This window comes from Equus przewalskii, chromosome 22, assembly GCF_037783145.1.
Source record: "Equus przewalskii isolate Varuska chromosome 22, EquPr2, whole genome shotgun sequence".
Classification (NCBI taxonomy): Eukaryota; Metazoa; Chordata; class Mammalia; order Perissodactyla; family Equidae; genus Equus; species Equus przewalskii.
This window is the reverse complement of record NC_091852.1, coordinates 17,586,045-17,613,637: the sequence shown is the minus strand read 5'-3', so window position 1 is coordinate 17,613,637 and position 27,593 is coordinate 17,586,045. Positions and strand designations below refer to the sequence as shown.

At 39.3% G+C, this 27,593-nt stretch overlaps 1 protein-coding gene across 4 annotated transcripts in view; it reads right to left on the bottom strand.

The window, feature by feature from the left end:
- Nucleotides 1-27,593, bottom strand: part of CEMIP2 (cell migration inducing hyaluronidase 2) — a 71,723-nt gene that overhangs the window by 36,773 nt on the left and 7,357 nt on the right. For 3 of the 4 annotated variants that reach the window (XM_008513566.2, XM_008513565.2, XM_070590681.1), the window contains exons 2-10: nucleotides 18,731-19,073; nucleotides 15,164-15,304; nucleotides 14,008-14,569; nucleotides 10,030-10,199; nucleotides 5,821-6,009; nucleotides 3,995-4,164; nucleotides 2,701-2,910; nucleotides 2,149-2,354; nucleotides 1,954-2,023 (exon numbers count right to left, since the gene is read on the bottom strand). In XM_008513566.2, coding sequence (XP_008511788.1) covers nucleotides 1,954-2,023; nucleotides 2,149-2,354; nucleotides 2,701-2,910; nucleotides 3,995-4,164; nucleotides 5,821-6,009; nucleotides 10,030-10,199; nucleotides 14,008-14,569; nucleotides 15,164-15,304; nucleotides 18,731-19,061 — 2,049 coding nt within the window. In that variant the 5' untranslated portion in view covers nucleotides 19,062-19,073. Of the gene's footprint in view, nucleotides 1-1,953; nucleotides 2,024-2,148; nucleotides 2,355-2,700; nucleotides 2,911-3,994; nucleotides 4,165-5,820; nucleotides 6,010-10,029; nucleotides 10,200-14,007; nucleotides 14,570-15,163; nucleotides 15,305-18,730; nucleotides 19,074-26,593; nucleotides 26,872-27,593 lie in introns of those variants that run through there. The other variant, XM_070590680.1, reaches the window with a different exon arrangement.

Sequence of the window (27,593 nt, the reverse complement as noted above, 5' to 3'; positions counted from 1 at the left end):
CAAACATTTAGCGCCCACTATGTGCCAGGTGACAGACTATTCTCAAAGAATTCATAGTCTAATTGGAAATACAGAGAGAACTAAAATATATGTAATAAGTACTATATTAGCTGTAGCAAATAAAGTCCTTTAGGAGTACAGAGAGGTGAACTGTGGAAAGCATATATACCTACACATGAAAGTGAATGCAATATTTAACATTTTTCCATTATGAAAATGTACAGATGGATCTTAATAAAAGAAACTACTGTGAAAAATGTGTCTGCCATCTCTACTCTTTTGGGCATAAAACAGACAACAGAAGACAACTTGTGGGGTTGTGGAGAAGGCTCCATACCATAGTCCTATAAGCCGAGGGCAGACTGAACCCTCCCGGGATGCAATGGGGTTTGGGGATGGAGGATGGAGACGTGGGTAGCAGCTGGTTCCTGTTCAACACTGTGGTGTCAAAACAGATAAAGGGAGCTTTGTGAAAAGCAGTGGAAAGGTACAAGAAGAAAAGGTTTGATTTACTTTGGGAGCAAAACTCTTGCCAGAACATGAGCTTTACTGGAACAGCTTTTCTAGAGAGAAAAGAAAGAAGGAACTCACAGAATGAAAAGGAAGAAGAATGTACATGAGGTGGAAAAGATAAACCTGCTTTCTTCTTTTCTCACAGGAGCCCCAGGAAGGGTTTCTGGCAACCTCGCCTTACATGTTTCATGGACTATTTGCAATTTGCTTTGATCTTCAACCCCTGGCTTCTGAAAACAGCTGAAAGGACTCTGCTCTGGCTGTTCACTTGTCATGTAACAGATCAGAAGATGATCCTGGGGTAAGACTGCATATCAAACCCTCAGTCATCTTTACCCAGAAACTCATCTGCCACTTAGAAACTCTCGACACAAACCCCATATGGGCCCAACTAATATTTGATGAAAAATGAATGAATGGAAATCTGAAATAATTAAATGTCCAGGTCTTTCCCAGCCCTGTCAAATAAGAATTTTATGTTTTAGGTTTTTAAGGAAAATCAAGGATGTGAACTCCACCATCACTCAGTGGCGCCTGTGTCCTAGTTAACTCAAAGAACTACTCCCTTCCACTAATCTTTTACTTCCTCCTGGAAAACAGTGCTCGGTATTTCTTCCCTTTAAAAGTCTTAATAGCCATGATGTATAAATATGAATATTTAGTTATTGCTGCAAAGCTCATATGTCTGTGTTGTAGTTTTCAGCACAGATATAATCATAATAGTATAATGTCTTAAAGATTTATTTGTAAATTATAAATTAGGAGTTTTAAATCACACTCAATTATAAATGTAGATTTCTCCAAGCTTATCCAGGGGACATTTCGGCCATCCAACAAGAGTTCATTCATTCTCTTAAGTTATTCTTGTGTTTGTGAAACAATTAAAGGCATAGAGTCAGTTTAAGGCACATAGTTGAGTTTAGCTGCTTTGTGAACGAGATGAAATCCCCAAGGGGACATGATCCCTGCATTTAACAAAAGGATGTGTCCCTTGACCGGAGTCACAATTGTCACAGTATTCTACAGAATAATCCATTCTCATAATTTCAGAAAAGCTGAGGCTTTCTTTGTTCATCAGCACTGAAAACTGAAATAATCAGTTACTTGGCCACACATGACTTAAGATGAGAAGCCAGAAAGATTGTATATAAGACTCTGAAAATAGACTCTGGAGATGACGTGATAACCCTAGAAATTAGCCTACCCCTTTTGCTCCATTTAGCATCTGTCTTGCCATACACGTACATCCTCACTAGCACAAATGATTCAGAAGAACTGGAGGAACTATCTCAACTGCATCGTGCTGTCAGCTCCACAAGCGGCACCAGAAAACGACGACGTGCTAGTGTTCGATTGCCACACGTTACGTTACATCCGTAAACACGAGAATATTTATAAACATGAATAGGAAAAAACCGAAAGCACTTCAATATTATTTACCTGTGAGCCTGCAGCTGCATTATTAATCAGATTATTGTTGGGATGAGCAATCCAGAAAGTTGAAACAGCCCTGCAAGGCATTTTTTAAGGTGATTTAAACATTCATCATGAAAAATACTGCCCACTAAAAACTTCCCCCAAAAGTCAAAGGCCTTGACCATCACACATGAGTTTTTCTCTCTGCCAGTTACTCACATACAGTCAGTGGCAGGTACAGGGACGTAATTTCCAAACACTTTTTCTCGCATGGCGGTGCACATGGAGTTATTCCTGTCCGTGGGGAGGAGGGTGCCCGGCTTGGTAAGGAGTCCAAGATTGTGGAAGAAAGTATTTCTCTGTTCAACACCATCTTCCAAAAAGAAACAATGACCTAGTGTGTCAAATCCAATGGTGTCTTTTATCTGCAGAAATATAAGTGTATAATGTCATTGGTAACAAGATTGATTATGGTTTAAGCGACAAGTGCTATTCAGTGTAACATGCTCAGGACAAATGCAAAAAAGAAGTTTTAATCTTAGCTGAAGGAGCAAAGTCAAATGTCAAGTTTTATTGATCTCTTAGGAGAATAATTTGGGTAGCTAAAAAAGTAGGCTTCCTTAACACACAAAAACAGCAGAATTCTCAGTAAAAGCAGGACAGAGTAAGGCATGTGGTACAACAGCTTCCTTATATAAAATTGAGGAGTCATGAGAATTAAAGAGCTAACTGTTTCAATAATATGCATCAACATAATGTGAGGCTACTTACCAGCAAGCCATTGGTCCCATGCACAGTGATGCACCTGGAGAAGCTGTGATGAATAGACAGACCGTCCACAAATGTCCCTTGTCTGTACCCTCCTTTATAATCCACATCTCCACACAGGTGAAAATGAACAGGATACCGCCCCAGGTGCTGCTGACCCAGGTGTTCCAATTCCGCGTAAGAAAGATGGACTGAAGTAAAATTTCTCATTACCTACCAGACAAGGTAACCAAAATCAAAAGGATACATTTCATTATAGGAAAGTAGTAAACAATATTGTTTTAATAGAAAATGTCTGAAAGAGAATACATATTAACACATTTATTTTTTTTTGCATCCTGTTTTCCCAGATCCACAGTTTATAATTCAGCAAATGCTCCTTTGCACAGTGAATGCTGCTTTAAAGAGCTCTAGAAATAGTCTCTTATTAGGAATAAAAGGAAATGTAATCAGAAAAGTTGCAGAAATGATTTCCGTATATATGTTTTGATTTGGTCAAATATTTTGGTCAATTCCAGGCTCATTTTGTTCATTTCTATAACTTCTGCCGTCGTTTAATGAAGTTATTTCTAAGTCATCCCTCAATGTTTTTGTTAGCACATAATATTGTTTACTTCAGTTTTTCAAAAATTCCTCTGATCCAAGATCAGAGCACACTCAATATTTGTAACCACTGCATTTTCAATCATACTACTAAAAACAAAGGAATAACGCTGACCGACATTTCAGAAATCAGTGTCACAGAAATGTTGCTAACAACTGGAGTTTACTCAAAGCACAAAAATTGATTTTAAAACACATGTAGGCAAAATGCAGTCCAATCAGCTAGCTCTCAGAGAGATGCTTACCAAAGTGAGGGCTCAGTACTTTCAGAGAATAAAAATCTGCATACAAAAAATATTTTTACAGAACCAAATTTTCTATGTGTATATTACTACCGCTTGCCCTTTCAAAATATGTTTTAAAAAGATCCAATGTATTTTTTTCAGAGATTGCATGCATGGATACCGAGATGATTTGGTTTTTTATCTCTGTATAGTTGGTTCCTCCCAATGTAAATGGATTTAATTCTTCATGGGACAATTCCTAAATGGTTTAACTGCAGGTCCTGGTCAATTAAATGAAGATATAACTTTCTCTTTTAATTATCTAAAATCTCCTCATTGTCAGTGAATAGAGAAATAAAATATGATTTCTTTTTAATATCCATATAGATCTCATTCCAAAACTTGAAAGTTTTTCAAACGTGTATTTAGCAACTACGGTCCCAAAGACGTCATTAAATCCCTTTGCCTACCATGACATGTCCCCCAAAGGTATCATAATCAAAGAACTGGCACTGGTTTTCAGCATAGCATGAATCTTCCATTTCTCCTCGGATTACAACATTCCGGGTGAGAATTCCAACCTCAGCTCTCATGTCTACACCATCAACGATTTCACCCATGTGCAGGAACTGAGGGGTCTCTGGTGGATGTGGGCAAAAGAAAAGAATATTAGAACAAAGAAAACAAACATGTCAAAGGCAGTCCTCTTTATTCTGTAACTCCAAGACATTATCAACATTTATTGTCTGCTTCCATTTTTTACTACCTCAGAGTCACAGAATCCCAGGAAGCTAGGATTTTAAAGATTATCTAGTCTAACCACCCACGTAAGGCCTGAACCCCCACTACCAACTGTCAAACCCACACACAGACACAGAGCTTGCTCCCCACTAAAGTGGCTTGGTCTTCTCTTGAACAACACCAATAATCTAGAATCTACTACGAATCCATATTCTCTCTCTAGTTCCTATCCACATGCTCTTTTCTGCTCCCCAGAGGGCACACAAAGGACCAAATGCATGGCAAGTCCAGAAAAGCAAATGGTTTTGAAGATGTTGATAATAAGGTGTCAAGTTGTCTTTGCTTCTACTTCAAAGCCAAAGTAATCTGCATTGGACATTAAGAGTACAGAAATTACTATCTTTTCTCACTTCTTACCTTAATATTATTAAGAATCCTTTTAAATCCCCACCTTTATTGGAAGTTTAGAAGCACTCTAATAATGAGCTTTTCTCTGATGATTTTATTATATAAACTCAGGAAGGAAAAATACAAATCAATCAAGGAGTCGAGGTCATGGAGATTCATTATCATGTAGACTTGTTAACAAGAGTGGGAATTTCCAAAAACTCAATGCCAGATGGGATCACAGTTCATTGGAGTTTTTTGGCTTTTGCTTACACCTTGTACAATCGAGAAGGAAAAGTACAACACTAATGATGCACAGGGAAAAAATGCCATGAGCCAATCATCCTCCTTTTTTTGAAAGCAAAAATTTTCCCTTAACCTTACAAGCTCTAAATTACCCAAAGAGTACTTATTAAATAGTTACTGTAAACTCTTTTGTTTTATACCATAAATGTATAATCTTGAGTACAGAAGCAAGGAAAGCCACACAGTGATTGAAATGCACAATGCATTCCATAACTGAGACAACATACAAAGAAGCTTCTCCTATGACCAGGCTCAGAATAAGTACCTGGTAAAATGGCAGCCATTCCTTCTAAACACAGCTTACAGTAAGAATCTCATTATGCATTGCTCTCCCTCAAAAAATCTATTTCAAGATTCTGATATGAAATGTAGTCTTATGAAAATCCTTTTTTGGTACCATTTTATATAATAGTGAGATCTACTTTTTGCCAAGGAAGTAGGCACTCAAAAACCATGGGGATTTTTTTTTTTAATTAAGCAGATGGACTTGTATTAAAAAATGGATTGAGCTGAATGGTTGGGTTTACTATTATTTGATAGTGGAAAATTAGTAATAAAGAAGTTGGAGAGAACCTTTGAAATATCAATCCATCTAATCTGCATCTTTTCTTTTTTTTAACAAAGAAATAGGCATGACACACTGATTTCCTTGCTCTATATCATTAACAGCAACACTATCGGTCAATAAATACCTTTATCTAACATCCTCTGGGATCTAGCGTTCAATGTACACCACTGCTAAGACCTTTAGTACTAATGATGATGATGGTGACAATGATGACGATGGGGAAAAAAAATGACTCCAGGAATCAACTCCCAAGAAAAGAGTGTTTCCCAGGAAGCATTCTGAGTCGTCTCATACCTTTGACTTTGACCTGGAAAGGGCTGCACTCAGGACAGGGGAGAAGAGTGAACTCCTCTGCTTGGTACATAGAATAGTCTGTGCTTGCGACCACAATCTGCTCTCCGGGTTTCCAGCTACTAACATCATCCAGCAGATGAAGCTTCACTCCATCCATGACCTCCACCCGGAAACCTGAAAGAGAAACGCCTAAACCAAAAGACAACAAAGAAAGTGATGCATTAGCAGGAATTTTTCTTTTTCTAAAATCAACCCCCTCATGATTCACAAATCAAAAGTTAAGATAAAGATAAGTCAGCAAATTTTTACTATTGCTAACCATGTGCCAGTCACTCTGCAGACGCTATGATTAAAAGATGAAAATATGGTTAGCTCAGGGACGATCTTCCTCAAGCAAAAAGAGGAAGATTAGCTGTGGATGTTAGCCCAGGGCCAATCTTCCTCACCAAAAGAAAAAGAAAGAAAGAAAGAAAAGAAAATATAGATCCCTGCCCTCAAGGAGAGAGAGTCCCATGCACCCCTAACCATGATGGGGTGTAACATGTCACTTTGGTCAACTCTTCTTTTATAATTTTGAAGAAGGCTCTCAATCCCCAAATCTCTCACTATACTTCATTTCAGTGCTAAAACTGTAATACTGCTCCCAAGCCACCCTAAAGTGTAATAGGAACATATCACATTCAGGCAGCAGCTGCCAAACACAGAATAGGTCTGTAATAAATACCCAATGTTTCAATTTAATCCATGCACAGGACAAGAGATAGGACGTTAGCACACACACAATCTTAATATTAAGAATAGAAGCTTACCTTAGGCAATCCCTCATTTCTGTGCCTTTGCTCACACTTTATTCTTTACCTAGAATATCCTTCCACTCTTATTCACCAGCCAAGATACCATCCTCCTTATAACGTTCAGGCGAATCTTTAGACTTCCCAAACACCCTTGCTGGCAGCAACCTCTCTCTCCAGTATCCTCCTTCTGGTACTATTCGTACCTTTACATTTGGAGGATAACTCACCTCCCCAGAAGTTACATCAGCGAAGGCAGCAAAGGGTGTCCGTCTGAGTACTCACTACTCAGTTGTGTTCATAGAGCAGACTCACAGATGTCTGCTGAATGGATGAGCTTTCCCACTATGATCTGCAGGGTGACCCAAAGGCCACGTGGCACTGCCCCCGTCCAACTCAGCTCCTTTCCTGGGATAAGGTCAACTATGTAATCCAGGGACTGCCAAATACTGATCTCTCCTGATATCTCCTTTCAGAACGCAAAGTTGCTTCCCCATTAGTTAGGCAGACGAAAACTGAAAGCCAATCCAACTTCTCCATAACTTATACTCTTACACGCTACCAAGTGTAGAAGTGTTTCCTGCTTCTAAGCATCCATGGTATAACCTGTCGTAAGCCAAAAGCTGACTTAATGGAAATGTATACGGCATAGATGGAAGCTACTTCATAAGATCAGTGGAGAAGGAAAAACACTGCATTCCAAAGATATCTTTTTACTAAATATCTATACTTCTCTATAGTCCTTGTAAATAACTAGCATAGTGACCTGGTGCTCCTTTGAGATAATGACTCTCAGGGGCAATGATAGGAGTGAAAGAACACATTTACTTAAGAGAATCAAAAGGAGGGAAATTCAGGCACAGCACGAGGAATAATACAGATATCCTTACAGATTTGAGCCAACTACCCTGATAAGACCTAACCTGAGCAAGTCTTGGATTCTGTTCCTCTAGACTTTGTGTCTACAAACACCAAAAAAGGGAACCTAATAAACTTAAAGTGTTATATATATATTTCTTGCATCCAGATACTATAGCCTGTACGGGGATTTTGTCCAAACAATAACTCTAACAATAATAGCAGTAGCTAACAGTTGTTGGAACTTCTCATGCATAATAACCTTTCGTCAAAACTGCTTTGAGAGATAGGAACTATTATATGCTTTAGAGATGGAGAAATCAAAGGTCAAGGAGTTTGAAGAGCAGCTAAAAAGTGGTAGAGCCCATAACTGGACGCTAATCCAATTCCAGAGCCCAATTTCCTAACTTCTGTATTATTCTGCCTTCCCAAGAATCAAAAACAGGCAGGTTAAGAACAAAGACAATCAAAAACCTCATGGCGGCAACAACAATCATTACCCAAAATTTCAGATTTTTACCAAAAAAAATTTTTAAGGGCATCTAAGAAACAATTTTTCATATGAAATTTCAATAATGCTTTAAAAAAATGACTACTAGACAAATAAGTTTCAATTTAAAAGATCATTAGAATTTGTTCTGTTTTAAAAGATGAAGCCAGAAGGTTGGATGGGGAAGATCTGAATTATTCAATAATTCCTTAATTTTTTCTGGCTTTAAAAGAAAATCCTAAGATTATCTCCTATTAGCGCTACTAAATTGGAAGTGTGAAAGGAAATAAGTTCATCCTCCCTGCTTCCTGGAGAGAATTTCCACCTCTTCCAGAAATTAAGAGTCATTGAGAACATGGGACATAAACGATGTCCTACAAAAGATAGCTAGCCATGTACCCTCGTCCAGATATGAGTAGTCATCGGTAATGTCAAAACGAAAACAAAATTTCCCACAAAGGAAATGTTAACTCGAATTTTGTCAGTAATTATCTTCTGCCTGAAATCTTACTGGAGGCAGTTCCACTAAACGCTTCACGCAGGTCCAAATTCCTGCTGAGAAATGCTTCTCACCCACCTCTGCTTTTTAACCATGATATGGTAGAAAGAGCAGTAGTCTTGGAGGTAGGAAGCTGAGGCTTGATTCCAGCTTCCTCACCCATAACGGATCCCATTTCCTCACCTCAAACCCAGAGAGCTGCTTAGAGGCAACATGTGAAAGTCCACGTTACATAACAGAAAATCTGTTTGTTTTAAAGCCAAGGATTTTCTCTCTTCAATTACAGTGATACAAAACACACCATTGTAACCCAAGTCATGTTTGCATCATCATTAAAATAGCTAACATTTGAGTGCTTACTCTACACACTATGCTAGAAACTTCGTATTCTTCACATTTGATACTCACAGCATCTCTGACATGGTAGTTTCTATTATTATCCCCATTTTTCAGATGCGGAAACTGAGAGGAAGTCTAAGTCATGTGCCCACCATAATATGGTAAGAGAAAGAGCTGAGGGTTGAACCCAGGCATTCTGTCTCCAGAAGTAAATACTTTGCTACATTGCTGCTAAAAACAGAGGTATGAGCCCAGTCTAAAATAAGCCTTTCTGGGTAATTACAGATATAACAAAGCACCTCTTGATTACCTATTTCATTAATTTGGGTATAATTGGTTGGAAAAGAAAGCTGGTGGGCAAGCACAGACAAGAGGCTGCCAATCTATACCTGAAGCCAAAAAATCTGGCAGCAAAGTAGGTAATTAAAAAAATTCTACAGTGAACAGCTCAAGAAAAAAAGTCAGAAGTACCATAAACACTAGTGCAATAATGCTGGCATTATTCGAACAAATTATAGTTCTTCTTAAAGATGGATTATAATCAAACTATGTTGAAGAAAATGTAAAGACATAAGATAACTTTACAATATGTTATTTAAAGAAAGGAAAACAGGTTAAAACAAACTCAACGGTAGGGGAGGGAAAATATACAAGATAAAAAATACTAGATTATTTGCACCAAAATAATAATCTCTGGGTAACAGGGTTAAAGACTAATTTTTACTTTGTACTTTCTGTGTTTTCCAGTTTGTGTGTAGGATAAATGTATTAGCTGGATCATCCGAGAAAAACTGATAAGGAAATGAGAAGTTTGTTTACAGAGTATGCTTTCAAAGGTAATATTTGCTGACATATCTTCATAAGAAAAGATACAAAGTACAAGATCATGTTCACAGTCATGGAGCATAACCAAAGACAGCTCACTCTACCACATCCAGACTGGTTCAACTGGTCCCAAATCCAGGAAGCAAATCCATTTCTACTAGTTAACCACACTATATGACTCAGAATCAAGAACAAAGTTCAATTAGGGGTGCCTCAACTAGACTAGATCATTCTCTCGTCCAGAGAGAACTCGAGTCTAAAAGATCAAGTAGAGTAGGGAAACTATAGGTTTCATCTTCAATCAGTTGAGAAATCTACCCAGACTGTTATTTGAATACAATACCACTTAAAAAATCTGTCACAATACTTACCTATGTCTTACAAGAGTATAAACTGTACTTGCCTACCTTCAATCCATTCACTATACGCTGTCACAGCGAACTTCTGACCATCCACAGTATAAAATTCTCTTTGGGCAAGAGCCTTCCCTCCACTACTGTGATTTTCATAGTTTCTCACAGATTCATTGCAAGATGTATTTCCACCATCAATGACACCAACCAAAGCCCAAGCTTGCCTAGAAGGAAAAAGAACACGTGCATTTGATTCTTTATCATGGTACTGACCCAAATCCCTAACACAGATGTTATGTCAGGTGCTGTTTAATTCTCATATTCCATTCTTGTCAATCTCTCCATCCCTTCTTCCATATGAGGTTGCAAGTCCAAACCTTGACTGAAGTAACTGACATCATAGAAGAAAATGCACCCGGATTGTAAATCCTCGTCTGTACAGCTCCGTAACAGGTGAGACACCGATGACTATAACTTCAATTAATCATTGACTTCCTTCCTCAATACACACCCATTCCATTCACTATCATTTGGACCACAAGCCCATTTATTTTCCTTCTTTTTTAAAATGATTATCGCCTGCTCTCTTTTCAACTCTCCACTCTGTCATGTTCTCCAGTCTAGCTGCATCGTAGAATCACATGGGGAGATTGAGAAATATATAGATGCTAAGACCCAGCCCAGACCAACGTAATCACCATCTCTACAGGTGGGGCCTGGCATGCATATGTTTTTGAAGTTCCCCAGGTGATTTGAACACGCAGCCACACTTGAGAACCACTGAGTTAGAGTAGTGGTTCTCAAACTTTAGTAGGCATCCAAATCACCCGGAGGGGCTGGCCCTGTGGCCAAGTGGTTAAGTTCGCGTGCTCCACTGCAGGTGGCCCAGTGTTTCGTTGGTTCGAATCCTGGGCACAGACATGGCACTGCTCATCAAAACACGCTGAGGCAGCGTCCCACATGCCACAACTAAAAGGACCCACAACAAAGAAAATACAAATATGTACTGGGGGCCTTTGGGGAGAAAAAGGAAAAAAATAAAATCTTAAAAAAAAAAATCACTTGGAGGGCTTGTTACATCAGCTTGCGGGCCCCACTCTCACTGAGGTGGGGCCAGAGAATGTGCATTTATAACAAGTTCCCAGGTGATGTTGATGTTGCTGGTCTGAGCACCACTTTGAGAACCCCAGAGTTAGAGGTCAGAGGTCAGAGCAGTGGTTATCAACCTTGACTGCACATCGATTGCCTGGGGGTCCTAGTCTTTGGAGATCCTGATGTAAATGATCTAGGGTGGGCCCTGCACACGGGATTTTTAAAATTCTCAGGTATGCAAGCCAGGCTGAGAACCACTGGGTTACCGGCTTCTAAATATTCTTAAATCAAAACTGTAGAATCACTCGCCAACAGATTTTTAAATTTTACCTGCTATGTGTCTCCTTGTTGAAAGCAATGTGTTTGAAAACACTATTTTATTTCTATGATATTAAACATCCCAGGACTTGCTCAAGCTTGTGGCCAAAATAAGAAAAAAAAAAAAAAAAGACAAAAAGCCAGAAAATTTGCCCTAAGACTTCTGGTTTAAAACATGAAAAGAAAAATGTCAACTTCCTACCCTAGAAAAAAAAAATACCAAATGTAATCTATACCAGACAGACGGCTGCATATTCACAGATAAAAGCTACCCAAAGTGTGCCTCCATCCTTCTAAATTCCACACCCACCCGTGCGTGGATTAGCCGCTCTTTGGCTGGCAGTGTCTACAGCTCTATTTATATTCCTTGGTACAGCAGAAGGAATCAGACAAAGAATGTCTCAATTTATTATCTCCCATTTGAGAGGGATGGAGAGCAAAAATATCAGAGGTGGCTTTTATTTACCAGAACTGCCTCAGCAACTGTAAAACAATGTTCTGTTCTACTGACATTATCTCCAAAACACTCCTACTTTCCTCCTCCACTTGAGGAAAATTTCAGCGCAGGAGAACATTATCTTCAAAGGGGTATGTTTATGTACATTGGAGATAATGTCAACGCAATAAAATGTTGGCAAAGGATCACAACTCTTTTTTCCTCCCTTAAATCAGCAGCAGTATGTTAAAGGGAATTTAGAAACCAGTAGGGAGAGGAATCAAAAAAAGTCAAACAAAATATTCATAGCTAGTGATCACACAAATCTAGAACAAATAATGACATAAAAAACCCAAAAGTTGTAATCCCTGGCATTACTGGATAATAAAACAAAGTAGGTGTCAAACTTTGAAAAGACCATGCTTCCACTCCTGGGTTTATAAATTATATAAATATGTGCACAGGTGCATCAAGAGACGGGTAAAAGAACATTCGGAGAAACTCTTTTTATAACAGAGGTCCAAACTGGAAAACCACCAGATGTCCAGGAATAAATAAATTGTGGCATAGTCACACAATAGAAAATAAACAGCAAAAATGAGCCAGCACTACATGCCATGACATAGATGACACTGGGTAACAGAGTGGAGCAAAGAAGCCAGACACAAATATGATATATTGTCTGCTTCCATTTATATGAGGTTCAAAAACAGGCAAACCTAAACTTTAGTGTTCACCACACATTGCAGAGAGTGGCTCCCCTTGGTGAGCAGAGGGAGTGATCAGTGACTAGGAGGGGACAGGAGGGGGCTTCCGGGCTTGGGCAATGTTCTATTTCTTGACTTGGGTGGTAGCTCCCCAGGTATCATGTTGTGATAAGTCATTAAACTCTACATTCTTGTCTTTAGCACTTTTCTGTATGTGTATTATACTTAATTAAAAACCAAAAAACCTTGGCCATGCTATTCTGTCTGTCTGGAAAGCCCTCCTTCCCCACTGCCTGCACAGCACACTCCTAACCACCCTTCAGGCCTCTCCTGTTTGGGAAGCCTCCACGGATCCCCAGGCCGATTTGAGGGCTCCTTCTATTTATGCTCCCATCACAGCCTGTAGTTGCAGCAAATGTCTCATTGCATGATCCTTGTCTATTTGGGTCTCTGTTTATCCACTAGGTTAAACGCTGGCTCTGACATGGTATCCTCTCATCTAAGCATCTATGGGTACCCAGCACTTAGCATCTCCAAAGTATTCCCTGGGTGAATAAACGCATTTTAAAAACATTACAGATCCTCTTTCTTCACTAATTTTTGTTTTTTTAACTTTCTCTAGAATTCCTATAGATGATGTTCCAACAACCACCCAAAGGAAAATATAATTAGATCACCCAACCATCAAAGGAAAGAATGAGGTCATTTCAACATGCGAGTTTTGAAGTCGTCTCACTTTTCACTGCAGATATTCCCTGACTTTACTAAGAACAGTAAGCAGAATTAAAACTTCTGTTTTTTCAATTAAATGTTGAGCCAGCTACTTCCTCAGACTCAGGGCTGCATTAGGAAATCATGGCACCATAGTCTATAGAACCATCAATGTAGAAATGAATCCTCCTCTCTGGATTAACTACCCGGCACTCCAGCTTGCTCCTCCCTCACGTGTGCCTCGGCTCCACAGACCTCCACCAGCCAAACAAGCAGATTCAGATCTACACACAAAGGATCCCAAAGGAAGACAAGAAAAAGAAAACTGTGCATGTTCCACTCCCTCAGGCTTTTAGACAACTTTTACACCTTCGCATGGAATTGGGCCCTAACCGTTCAACTCATAAGTTGCCTCAGTTGGCCTGAGTTTCACATGTGCTTCATTCAGAAGGTAGTGAAAGAGGGAAGTACACCATCCTTAAACTGCCTGATTGTGTCAGTACCACATTTCTGTTCTTAACTTTTCACAAGCCCAATATTACGCTTCACAAAGTGCCTCATAAACCAAAGCCAAGAAAAGGGCTTCTGTAACCAGTATCTTGTCCTCCGGTCCCACGTTTCAAAGGAAGAGGAACTAGACTTCCAAATGGTAGTGGCCATTCTGACACCTGAAGCCCAGCTGTGGTGTGGTGTGTTTCTCCACCCTCCCTCTCCTCTCACACAGACACAGACCCTAACACATAGCTGGGAAGGAAAAGATATGCCCACCTGTAGCCCAGTCCTTGGATCAGGTTACTTCCCAAGCGGTCCTGGATCATTTGTATGGTTCCTTGTAGGAGGCTTTTGGCTGCTGAATCTCCAACAGCTATAGCAACAATCCGTCCTGGATCCTGGACTCTCAGAAACTCCTCAAGTCGCCTACTCTCGTTGTGGTATTCATGGGTATCAAATCTCTCACTTTCCAAAATTTTGGCTGTGTCTTGGTCAATGACCCTAACATTGAGGCCCCTGGAAAAGTCTTTTTCAAAGGCGTAGGACCCAAAGGTCAAGCCTGAAGAATGCAGTGTTCTCGTCAACAACGTCCACGATGTTTTCTGTGCCCCGTGTAACTCCAGTGTCCCGCCAGCTTCCACACCAATAAATTTTTTGCCAAATGTTGGCATACTTTCACCTTCATCTGACCTGCCATACAAGGCAATTGTCGCTTTGGATTTATAGCGGCATTTTTCTGCTCCAATATGAAGCGCCCCACCATCCTTGATCAGGATGTAACGAGTCCTCAAAGTAATATTTCTGGATCCGTCTTTATCATCCCCAAATACAAGTAGTCCTGCAGAGAACAACACTAGTGTAAGCCAACTTCTGAAACATCTTTCTGAGATACAGAGAAATAGCTTTCACCTTAAGAGGGAAAAAAAGATACTTCCGCAATTAAGTTGGGAAAAGGAGTCTGCTTAGGAAATTAAACCTACTTTCAAAACACAGTGAAGGAAGAAATGAAGAGTTCATATCTCAACACACTAAAAATGCCCATGTATATGAATTTCAATCCATTCACTTTAGAGGGAAATCATTTCTAGGAAAAGATCTAAGAGCCTACAAATATGAATCTCATTTTTACCTATGTTAACCCATGTTAATTCTCTCATCACTCTCCTTAGTTGTAACAAAGATGTAGCTATGAGAGATTACCTTCTGGAACTGTTCCCTTTTCTATACATCAAGAGTCTTGACTTGAGTAATTTCTAAGGCCCTTCTAGCTTTTGAATTCTTCAGTTCTACCTTAGGAACTTTTCATGTCTCCGTGGTTGGAGTGACACCACATCCTAAAGGCTAAGAAAAGTTTTCTATATAAAGAACATCAAATCTTCCTCCATTGTAAAGAGCAACCTTGCAGTTCCCAGAGACAGGGACCTTTACTTACCTCCATCCTGAATGACTACAGAATTCACTGTGGCATCTGAGGTCAGACGGAACATATCTCCCTCCTTGATAACGACTTGCTTTGCAGAATCTTGACCTGGATCCCAGTTCCTGAGACGGGGGTTTTGATCTGGGCAGTTCTCTATAAAACAATGCAACATTGATATCCCATCAATCCAACAAAATGCAAGAATACTTTTAGACAAATCCAAGCATTACCATCATTTATTGCAATCTGCAAGTAATGGACTGACATAGTTTAATTTCCTACCATAAGGAGGGAAATCCCATCCCAGCAGCAGAGACATGTCAAAACCTTTACTTCCTCAAAACATAAAAAAGATTTCATCACAAAACTAAGTGGCTGCCTATCATCTAGTTTGGGCCAAACTCTACAAGATAAAACTCAAGTTCCCTGAATACTCTACTCTGGAAATAATAGTAAGAAGCAAAACCGTGAACTGTCCTTGGACCCACACTGGAAAGCTGTTTTAGAAAAGAAAATATGTTCACAACATACTGGTGAATAAAAAACGGAAATTGCTAAGCAATATGTGTATTAGGTCTTCTCAGGTTCCTTCCTGGCACAGTGAATTATAAAGTAGGCGATAACAGCACCTCTTTCATTCGCAAGGCAGCAGCTGATAAATATTGCTATCTTCAGACATGAACACTTTCCCAACGAAACTATAAGCAGCAAACAGCCAAAGATCCAACTTCTCATTTTCAGAGATGAGGAAACTACAGATTAGAGCAACCAAACGCAAGATTACTCAGCAACTTGAGTGATACGGAAGTTCCCCTTTAAGAAATGAGGTTTACTCGCCGTTTTCCTTCACTAGAATTGGAATTTGCCTCTTGAATAGGTAATGATGAAAATGTAAAAGTATTCCGCATTGCCACAGCTATTCAACGCAGGAGATCTTTAGTTTCTAGTCTAATTTGGAAGAGGGGGGCAAAACACACCAATTTTGATGGACTAATGACCAAGTATTTACTGAGGATCAATTTGTCCACTCTGTACTAGACACTGTAAAATGTATAAAGCATAGAATGAGTTCACAGCCTTCAGAGCTTATAATCTAGCTAGAGAGAAAAAGCCACCATGTATGAAATAACTGAATACTGAATAACGTGGTAGCTAATTTAGGTGCAAAAGAGCTGAGAAAGTAGGAGTGGGGCTGGAGTAACTGAGGCAGCTTCAGTGGAACAGTTTACACTAGACCCCCAAGTGATGCAGTGTATTTAGTGAAGAGGAGTATGAGGGGGCGATAAGAGCACTAGTGATGCAAGCATCCCTTGCTCTCCAAGCCCAGGTGGTTGTTCAGCTGGAATAGCCAGGTGTAAACTACATTGAAACTAAGCAAAGGGAGGAATAGACAAGATATGCTTGGGAATCATGAAAGTGGAAGGTACATCTTTAGGGATAATATACGCAAAAGTAGAGAGACTGGGTATAGCACAAAGATACTAGTCTACATAGAAAGAAAATTCTGATTCCTCACTTTGAAGTTGCATAACACTAATGCAAACATCTTACTTCTAAGCACTTCTATGGCCCTAGGCTTATGCTTTCTCTTTCAGGTGACAGAAACTACTGCAGTTAAAATTAGTCTCACGAGTTAAGTCCTTGGCAATTACCCATGGAACTGATTTTTCTCACAGCAGTTTCATAATTGTTGATATTTAATTCTTTTGATAAATCAGTGATTATCACTATTATACTAAGAATAAGCCTTAAATTCTTCTTCCCACTGAAGAAACAAATCTCATGAATTTGTTCTGACTTAACAGTGAAGATTCATTGAACTTTTCTTCTATCTCCCTTTCTTCCCATAAAACATCTAGCTGGACTTCTCCGTCATGTCATATCACAAGCAAACATATGCCCCATGTGATAAGCACTGTACTCAGCTATGGAGAAGAATATCCAGTCTTTTGAGATCTAGAGCCTACCACAATAGTTATATAATTCCTCTCAATTGTTTACAGTTATTCCCCAGGAGAGCATGCTTCATTAGAACTATCACCAAAAATTCTAGGCTGTTTCCATCCAGTAAAGTACATTTAATGAGAAAATCTGTGGTATGCAAAAACCATTGAAAAATAGCTCAGCCAGCCCCACCTTCCTGCTACCCGCTTGTTGAGCAGTGGGTGCGTTATCAAAGTTACGTAACAGCAATAACCACAGTGAAGCTGACCCTGAAATAGTTCAGCATACCAGATCTTTCCACTGATATTCTGCACTTATCCTGCCAAAATGTGAAACTAAAGAATGTTGATTCAAGGAACCACATCAGCGATTGAATGTCTTAGATGGAAGACATCATTTAAAGCCACAGATTTCAGCTCTAGTTTTTCACTAATCTAGCATCCCTTTACTGCAGATTACTTGGAAAGAATGACTCAACAGCAGTGAACTTGGTTATTCTGCCGGAGAAAAGGGGAGAGACAGTTAAAGCTGTGTGCAATGGAAAGCAAGGTCAAAAGTTCATAATGTGGTCTATTGGCATGGCCAACAAAGATGTTGATATGCACATCTCTCTTACTTGAGGTCTATTCTCTTACAAGTATGGACACTACCTCTTCCAGGACCTTGAAGTCTGTAAGCTCCCTAAAGCACCCATGAAAACTAAATAAAATAATATTTGCAGGTCTTATAAATGGTAAAATCCTTCTCAAATGTTATAACCATTTAAGGAGGTACCTAATTCAACAACAATCTGTTGTAGACTGTAAAAAAAAAAAAATGCAGATAAATATGGTACCCAGTGCAGGCTGTTATGGTCTGCTTCTCCTTCCATAGCACGGAGCCCTCTGATTTTGAGAAGGATGGATAGGATTCTGTTATGAGGCCATTCTTTGTTGGTATTATATTCAGGCTAACAACAAACTTCTTCGAAATCATTCAAAGTATGGATACATTACCAACTGGAAAAGCAAAGGCCTCCTAAGAAGTTAAAGCGTCCCTACACGATGTTGACCACGAAGTCATGAGTCATTTGTAGACAAATATATCAGAACTTATACCTCCTACGGGATGTTTTCTTTTAAGGATATACATTGTTCCTCAAAAATACTTGAAGCTTCTCTTTTGGAACTGCCTCCCCAGCCAGTTTCAAACCACAGAACTCAAATCTTATTTTTTTCACTTATTTTTTTAAAAAGATTAAATGTAGTTTATCACTACCTTTATGATCAAAAAAACTTTGAGCCATCTGAAAATCATACCTCCCACAAAGGATGAAACTGTGCTAGCACAAGAATTAAGTAAAGACTTTTAAAATTAGAATTTCGAAAAGAAATTCTCCAAGAACATCCTGAGACAAAGTGACAAAATGGAAAGGAAGAGCCATCCTTTAAGTGGATCATTTCTAGTGGACTCCTTTAACAATTGCTCTCATTTGTAAGAAGTTACACCTCATATTACCGAATTGTAGTATTAGTCAGCTAGACCCAACTTCAGATAACAAAAGATTTATAGAAATGTTTATTCTACTAATTCCTCCCCTCTTTCTTCTCCTAGAATATGTTCTACGTGCACACACACACACACACATGCACTTACCATCTGGAGCATATTTTGAGGATATTCCTAAAATGATTGCCAGTGCAACAAAAAATGAGAAGCTAGTAATAGCAAAGCAAATGAAAGTATTTTTGTGCCTCTTCTGCTTTCGGCTCTCTCTCTGGGCTTGCTGCTCTTCAGGTGAGAATGCAAAGGTGGCCCGGGCTTCCTGTCTGATGGAGGTCAGTTTGGCTGAAGCTTGGCTCTTTGGAGGAGGAGGAGGGCGCAGTGGGACAACCTTCCCTGGAACATAGCCAGATGAGCGGTGGCTGTTTCCATTCTGAGGTTGCAGGAAAGCAGGGGAGCGTCCCCTGGAATCAGTGGCATGCATGATACACTGTCACTGCGAAAAGAAAAAAAATTAAGGTTCAGAAACGTGAGAATTGTAATGGCTTTTTTTAGTATATTTTTATTGTGGTACAAGATACATATTATAAAACTTACCACTTTAACTATTTTTAAGCGTACAGTTCAGAGGCAGTAAGTACATCCACAAGGTTGTACAACCATCACCACCATCCATTCCCCAAACTTTTTCATCATCCCAAACAGAAACTCTGTAGCCATCAAGTAATAATTCCCCATTTCCTCCTGTCCCTGGTAACCCAGTAAAATGACTTTTTGAAAATATCAAGTCAGCTTACATCCATGATATAACAAACTGCTTCAAAAGTCCCCTTCATTGCTCATCTTCCAATGCCGCTGCTTCTCCAGCCTGGCCGCACATTATGATCTGCTAACGCTAATGCCCTTAACACAATTAAACCAGGATCTCTGAGCCTGGGAGCCAAGCATATATGTCTTTTAAATGTTCCCCACGTGATTCTAACGAGCGCCCGGGTTGAGAGCCCTAGCAACTTTCTCAATTTTCAGTGTGCATAAGAATCACCAGGGAAGCTTGTTAGAAATGTAGATTCCTGGGCTCTTCACTCTAATGAAATTTGTGCAAAGAGGGCCCTGGACAGACTTTACATTTTAAAAACACCCCTTGGTGACACTGCAGCAGGTGGTCGCACTTTGAGTATCATTCTTCTAAGCTCTTCGAATTGAAGTTAAAGTCCATGCGTCATATGAAGATCACAGGGTGGCCCTCACAAGTTCTAACAGACAAGCATTCACGCTTAGTATTTAATTCCTCACTAGATTCATCTCGTGGGGAAGCAACTTAAGTATTTCTACCTGTGTCAGCACTAGAGACTCGATTCACTTAGTGAGAAAGCTAAAGTCGAGATTATTTCTTTAAATCCTCAAATTTAAAAAAAAAACAGTAGGCATTCAAATATTATGTTTAAGATGATAAAAAAAATAGCTAACACTCATAGAGCACTTATTGCCAGGCACTGTTCTAAACACCTTACGTATATCAACTCATTTAATATATTTACTACAACAAATCTATGAGTAGGTGCCCTTATCCCCATTTTACACATGAGAAAAAACTGTGGCCTAAAATAGTTAATTAGCTGGCATATGGGAGAACCAGGACTCAGACACATTCTGACTCTCGGGTTCAGGCTCTTAACAGTTACCCTACTGTGTCTTTCAAAACAACTGAGAGGCAATAATTTCAAAGAATCAATTTCGCAAGGGCGAAACTAAACTGTGCTGAGTCTGAAAGGGCACATTAATCTCCGGAATTCTCCACGCAGAAGTTTACTAGACTATACATGATTCTTTCTTGTCTAAGAGAAGCTGACACAAAAAAGTGAAGTCCTTTTTTATTTTTTATATTCTTTATAGTAAGCACTTTTAAGTTTCTGAATGAAAGAGTAAGTTTTGAATGAAACCTTACCTTTACTCTGCCATCAGAGAGGGAGAGAGGGAGGGAGAGGGAGGGAAGGGGAGATGGGGGGGAGAAATAGGGAGGGAGAGAGAGGGAGAGAGAGGGAGAGAGAGGGAGAGAGAGGGGGAGAGGGGGGGAGAGGGGGAGAGAGGGGGAGAGAGGGGGAGAGGGGAGGGGGGAGGGAGAGGGGGAGAGGGGGAGGCAGGGGGGGAGATAGAGGGGAGGGGGAGAGAAAGAGAGGGAGGTAGGAAGGAGAGCAGGGAGGAGGGGAGGGAGGGGGAAGGGAAGGGAGGAAGGGCTATGACATATAAGGTTCTTATTGCAATGACTATGGATAAATAAGATGTGCTCAATGGCTTCAGAAACATGATGTTCAACCTCTCCCATTACTTCCCTTCCTTCAAAACTAGAGCATCTCAGAGTCACCTGACTTCATTCAATACCCTTATAATTAATCACCCTCATCTTCTGCCAAAACAATGAATAAGATCCTGGTTATAAGTGTACGTCCAAATTGCTCTAAACTGCAGCAAATCCATTAAACACAAAATGTGGTCATTAGAGAAGCCACAAATAAGCATTCCCAGGACCCAAACAACCTGGAAATTAATGGGGACAGGAAGGGAATCTAATCAACAACTGATGCTGATTTTACATGGGGCAAAGAACATTCTCAGTGTATCTGTCAAAAACACTTGGTTTGTGGGGTTTGATTTCTGAACAAAAGCAATTATTTAGATGAAGCTTAAGTTTCATGACAAAAGGAAAACAGCGTGAACCAAGGTGCTATTGAAGAAACTGCTGCGTGTGCCAAGCAGCAGAACGAAATAATGGATACATCCTGCTGGAACAAATGAGAGAGTGGTACAACAAAGACCCGTTTATGATCGCCTGTTAACAAAGAAAGGACTAAACTAGATATTCTTGAGTGCCAGGCTCGCCAGGGTGGGGGGAATCATGACTATAATCTGTCCTGAAATGGGAGTGGGAATCTTTTGTCTGAGGCTGCAATCATCCGATACTTCATTGTTTCAGAGTGAGAAAGATTGGTATTATTTAACGGGCTAGAGGACCCTTTTGTGGGAGATAATGTCTCTCCAGATGCACCCACAATAAAACAAAAGGCAGTGAGAAGCTAAATGAAGTCACCATCCCACTGGGAATAACTAGTGTCTTCACATTCACAAAATGGTATCCTAACATGAAAATTCAGTTTGTGGTGTCTGCCACAATCTAAAAGTCAATAAATCAAAAATAATCACAGTTGTGTTTTCCCCATAATTCTTCTGCAAAACTATATAGTTGTGTGTGTATATAAATACTATTTATAAACACAAATGTGTGTGCGTATAGATACAGTTATGTGTGTGTATATATATGGATAATCTGAGCCCATTAACTCTATTTTACCAAAAAACATGTAAATGCATACGCAGCAAATACAATCATTCTTTTCCTAAGTAACACATTGTTGCAACATCTTAGAATAAAATTACAACAAATAAAGTCATATTTTATCCAGACTTCCCTCTGAATTTACTAAAATTTTTAAAGATATAAGATCCAAATACATCGCTTTGGGCTTTCACTTTACATTTATGAGTTTACATTATGAGTAGTAGTGTGAATCAATTACTTAAAAGTATATTGATGGTTATAGATGTAAACTATTCATGGGCAAAAACCTGACATTTCACTCATTCAATAAGCAGTTGTGAGCCTTTGCTGTCATTAGAGGATAGTGTTAGGATTTATGGGGGACAGACAAAAGATTGACAGCATCCCTAAGAAATGCAATTGCTAAATTCAATTTTAAATCACTTGATTGAAGGCCGAGAGAAATCAACCAAGCAAATATTGTAAAAATGGTGGTCAGGTTCCCAAGCTATCTCAACAACGGTTGTTTAATCCATATGGTTGTCAGTACTTGTAGTTTGAGTTTGGGGTCTTGAGAACAAAGGAGGCACCTCATAGAGGAAAGAGGATGAAGAGTTTCCTCTGGTCTTCAAGGCGAGTATCAGGTGCCATTTTAAAATTTTTACCACAAATCAATGTTTCTACTTAATACACTTAATTTGTTTGTATTACATGTCATTGTTTAAAAGGCTGCATTTCTGGTGGAAAGCACATATTACGTAGAAGGAACACATCAGTATTCTTTGATATATTTTAAGGGCTGTCACAGCCTGTGCTGAGTCCCTAAAGACAGATAATCCAAAATGAGAGAGAATCCAAGTCATTCATACTGAATTTGGAAACGCACTCCACAAAGTTTTTGAAGTGTAAGTTTTGGTATTTAGATGTTTCTTGGGAGAATTATCTTGTGAGTATTTATTTACTGGATGATATAAAGTGGTAGCCCAAAAGGCTTGGTAATTAGTTAGTTAATTAAAAAATAAAATTAGGGGCCAGCACTGAGGTGTCATGGTTAAGTTCAGTGTGCTCTGCTTCAGTGGCCCAGGTTCAATGGTTTGGATCCCAGGGGCAGACCTACACCACTTATCAGTCACACTGCAGTGGCAACCCACATGTAAAGTGGAGGGAGATTGGCACAGATATTAGCTCAGGGCTAATCTTCCTCAGCAAAAAATAAATAAATAAAATTAAACAATTAAAAATTTGCACAGGGAATTTAGGCAAACATTTAAAATAGATAATGAAAGAAATTACTAAGTATATGAAACGGTCATATCAACTTAAAAGATATACATGCAAATGCTGGAAAAAAAGGGAATCATTCAAAACCTAGTACTTCTGTCTAATTACCAGTTGCCTTCACACACACACAAAAAAACACCTTAAAAACTTGCTGTTATTTTAAATAAAATAAATGCTTATTGGATCCTCTTGCTTTCTGCCTCATGTTTCAGGGAATGTACACAGTTGGCCATATACCACAGTCGACTATAAGCCTCTTGAGGGCAGGGACGACATCTTACTCATCTTGGTATTCTCAAGGGACCTGACGCGTGGTAGGTTCTCATAAGTGCTTGATGAATTTAGATCACACTAATCCTCTGTATATCGTGCACACACACACACACATTGGAATTTCCCATTAATCCTTCTTCAACCTCCTTGAGGCTCTGGGAAATCTGTTTAATCTCTCTGTATCAGTTGTCCTGACTTGGGAAAAACCAAGAACATTTACTACTTCAAGCAAAAAAGTCAATGCATTAGTTTTTACAAAATACAATCCTAGTATGCAATCTAGTGGGTAATAAAAGGTATTATTAATACTGCAAATAGGAATTCTAAAGATAAAGAGCAGCAAGCTATCTAGACAAGCTCAACCATTCACAATATTTTCTAACAGTTTTAACAACACACCTCTGAAACGCAGCAGGCACATAGGAAAAAGGAAAATGTTCCACTCCACTTTATACTGTTACGCTGACAGCCAATAAATGCTGGGATCAAAGGGAAAGTAATTCAAAACTAATAAGAGCTCTTCAAAAGGGCTGAGTGTTCATGTTCTTTCTATGGCTCAGATGCTAATATGGAAGACAAACGCCTACCACACGTACACAGTGGTTGAGGACATTCGCCCTGTAGACCGTATGCTCAGTCCTCAAAATTGTCCAGCCCCTCCAACCCAATGCACAGGGGGTCCCACGGCTGGCCATGCATATTGGCTCCATCACATTGAACCCTAATGAAAATGCAATACTCTTGACTCATTTAAGCTCTTTTAATTCTCCCTACACTTGCTATGAGAACTTATTTTTGAATGGAAAATTCAGGCTTATAGGAACAGTCAAGAAGTTGGCATGATCTCATCAAGTTTATTCTTTGATTAAGGACAAAATTCTTGAAGCAGTATCCAACTTAAAGGTCAATTCTACAAGTTACAGTCTTTGCTTTCCAAGAGTTTCAGTACAACCGGCCAAAATCCAGCTGAGGAAACTTTTCCTTTTATTAAGATCTTGGTAGGTCTTTATAACACACTGACTGGTATGCTCCGTCACAGCAAAAAGTAAGACACGCCAGGAAAGAGAAGTGTTCATGAATTATCATGAAAACAAACCATAGAGGTTTACAATTATTAGTAATAATGACCTAATAAAATTCTCAACCAGCTCCTAATGGCCTTGAACTTTCAGTTAATGGTTCCAGCTTCCGACCTCCTATTTTTAGGAGAAAGACAACAGAGTAACATCAAGGTGATTTTCAGGTTTGGGTTTTTTTGGGGCGCGATGGGGTAGAGTATTTCATTGAGTTTTGTTGTGTATTCAGATTATGTCTGTAGCTGACAAACAGTGAGCTCACTACCTCAATCACACAAAATTGTTCAGTAACAAATAAATTTAGCAATGTTGACTTTTAGTCCCTTTAATTTCGCAATTGGTCAAATATTTAAGTGTGATCGATATTCTCACGAAGATTGTGTATTTAAATACATATTATAAAGATTTTCAAAAACAAAGGTTGAAGTTAGTTTCAAGGGGGAAAATCCTTTTCTATGTAGCTTAGAGGAATATATTTTATTACATATTCTATTCCTACAGCATACAGGATAAAATACATTTTTCTACAACCACCACTGGAAAGGAATTCAGCATAAATGCTAGGTCTCTACATATATCTATTTGGGAGAAAACAGACAGATGGTGGGAAAAAATGAAGTTCCCTTTCATTCAGAGATCTGCTTGTTTTTGTGGACACTTACTCCCCAGGAATCAACTCCCCCGAGAACTCTAACCAGGACAGAGCCTTCACACTGTTGCACAAGACACATTCTCCACTATTATCTTGCACTTCTCCTTTTCCTTCCACTCTCAAAATCAAGATGAGTCACCATCACCTGCAATTGTCTGGCACATTCCCAAGAAATAAGACCCTTTGCACAGTTAGTTTACTTACATTGATGAGCATACCTCGGCCAAAGTTGAGAGGTAGAAGCGAACACACCAACACTTAATTACAAATCTTTCCCTATGAAGTGAAAGGATAAGGGACTGAGAAACTTCAAATCTATTCCCCTACCTTTTTTCTCCACTTGGTCAATTGAGACACACATGTGGAATGATATTCCTACAAGTTAAGCTACTATTACACATAAACACCAATATACACCAGACTTCTAGTTTGGTAGCGTGTATTGTTCACACCATCTCCTCCCTCAAAGGAAATAACTCTCTCAATATATGCTAACTCTATTAAAATATAATACAGAGAAATTATAAGGAACACTTCAAGTATGTAGTCCTAAAAAGACTAAATTTACTAAAGAGTGGGTTTTTTTTTTTGCCACTATGTATTTGAATTGGAGTAAGTATTAAAGTTAGATGTTTGTTCCCTGCCCCCCCCCCCCCACGCTTAGAAATTCACTTTTTGGTTAAGCTACACCCTCTTTGCTAGAAAACTATAGTCAGAAAATAGTACATCCCTGGAAAAGAAAAATTAACTGAAAATACTAAGAGTTTGTTTATGCCAAAAACAATGAAAGAATAAATGCTTATGAGTCCGTGTTTAAGGAATTCAGATTAACACATTAGCTACAATTTCACTAAAGTGGATAAATCCTCCACAAATTATACTGAATCTCCTGTTAAAACATGGATTCCTCAAAACAAGGAGTCTTCATTTATAATATCTAATGTCCAAAGTAAATCAAGTTAACACTTTCCCATTTTAAAGTTAAATAAGTAACATTTAAGGAATATTTTTCATTCATTCTTATACTCCTCTCATTTATGTAAGGTACAGGAGACAGCGTCTGATTTTTCTGCCACCAAATATACTCATTCATCTTGTCTTTTTCAAATCTGGTAAGCGTATCCACAAAACGCAGTTCGTGACCCTAAAGCCAAGATGGCTGATACAGCGAAAAGGCTGGTGAACATTATCACAGGCAACAAAAGAGACACAAAGGGGGGATAAATACAGACTTACAGATCAACGGGGAGAAAGGGATGATGAAGAATATCGAACACTCGTTGCCCAATCAAAAGGAAAATAAAAGCAAAGTACACAGGGCCCTGGATGGAAGCAAAGATCTAAAGGAGAAACAAAACTGGAGGCAGATCATTCTTCAACTTGGAAAATGGGAGAACGAAGGAGAGGGTCGTTTTACCCACCAGTCCTCTGCTCTTCACTTCTGTTTCTTTTTTTCCAATTATTATTCCTCAGATTCTTTTTTATCCTCAATTCTTTCTATTGAAAGGCTCTTCTCTTTTCTCTTCTCCCTCCCAATCCTCCTTAGACCGTCCCCCCTCGCCCTTGTTCCCCAAGGGCCGGGAGGACACAGCAGAGAGGCTCCCAAGCTGCTGACAGTGACGGATGGCTGTGCAGAGGCACACAATGGCAGGCGCAGGCATGTCATCAGCCTTGCAGCTGGCCTTCAAAAGAAAGAACCAAAACCAAAGTCTGACCTGAGGGAGGCTGATTTAATGAAGGTTACAGCAAAGGGCAGAGCTGCCTGTGGGCTGCATTCTCTGCCAAGTGCCAGGGACAAAGCTTTCAAATACTTCTCAAGAAGAAAGACCCAAGAAAGTTATGTTGGGAGAATGTTGAAAGGTGGGAAAAAAGAAAACGAAACAGAGATGTGTTTGATAAATAAGCACAGACATGCCAAAAGTTCATGATTCTAGTGATATCCAGAAATCAAAATGCAATGACAGTAGGAAACATCTAATGAGTATGTTTTGACATGCCTTTCAAACTAGGAAATATTCCAGATAAATAATGAGATGCCCAGAGTCGAGTGATCCAGGGCTACTCAATCCAGCATCAAAGTAAAGTTTCTATTCACAGCAGGGCCAGTACCAGAATCCAAATGTACTATTTCTTTTACCTACCACACATAGCCTATTTTTTATACAGTTTTAACCTCTGAGAGAAAAGCCTTGCCAAACAGGGAGTACGTTCAGGTTTGAGCATCTCTTATGGGACAAGAGCTCTGCTAGATGATAGGGACCTAGTGGTGCAAAAAAAATATACATGATCTCTGCCTTCAAGGAGCTCAAAGCCCAGTGTCGAGGGCAGGAGACGACACAAATAAACAACTAATTGCAATGCATGTTGGGGCAAGGACACTGGGCTGGTGGGTCTTAGGAAGTGATGGCCTGAGTTTATTAA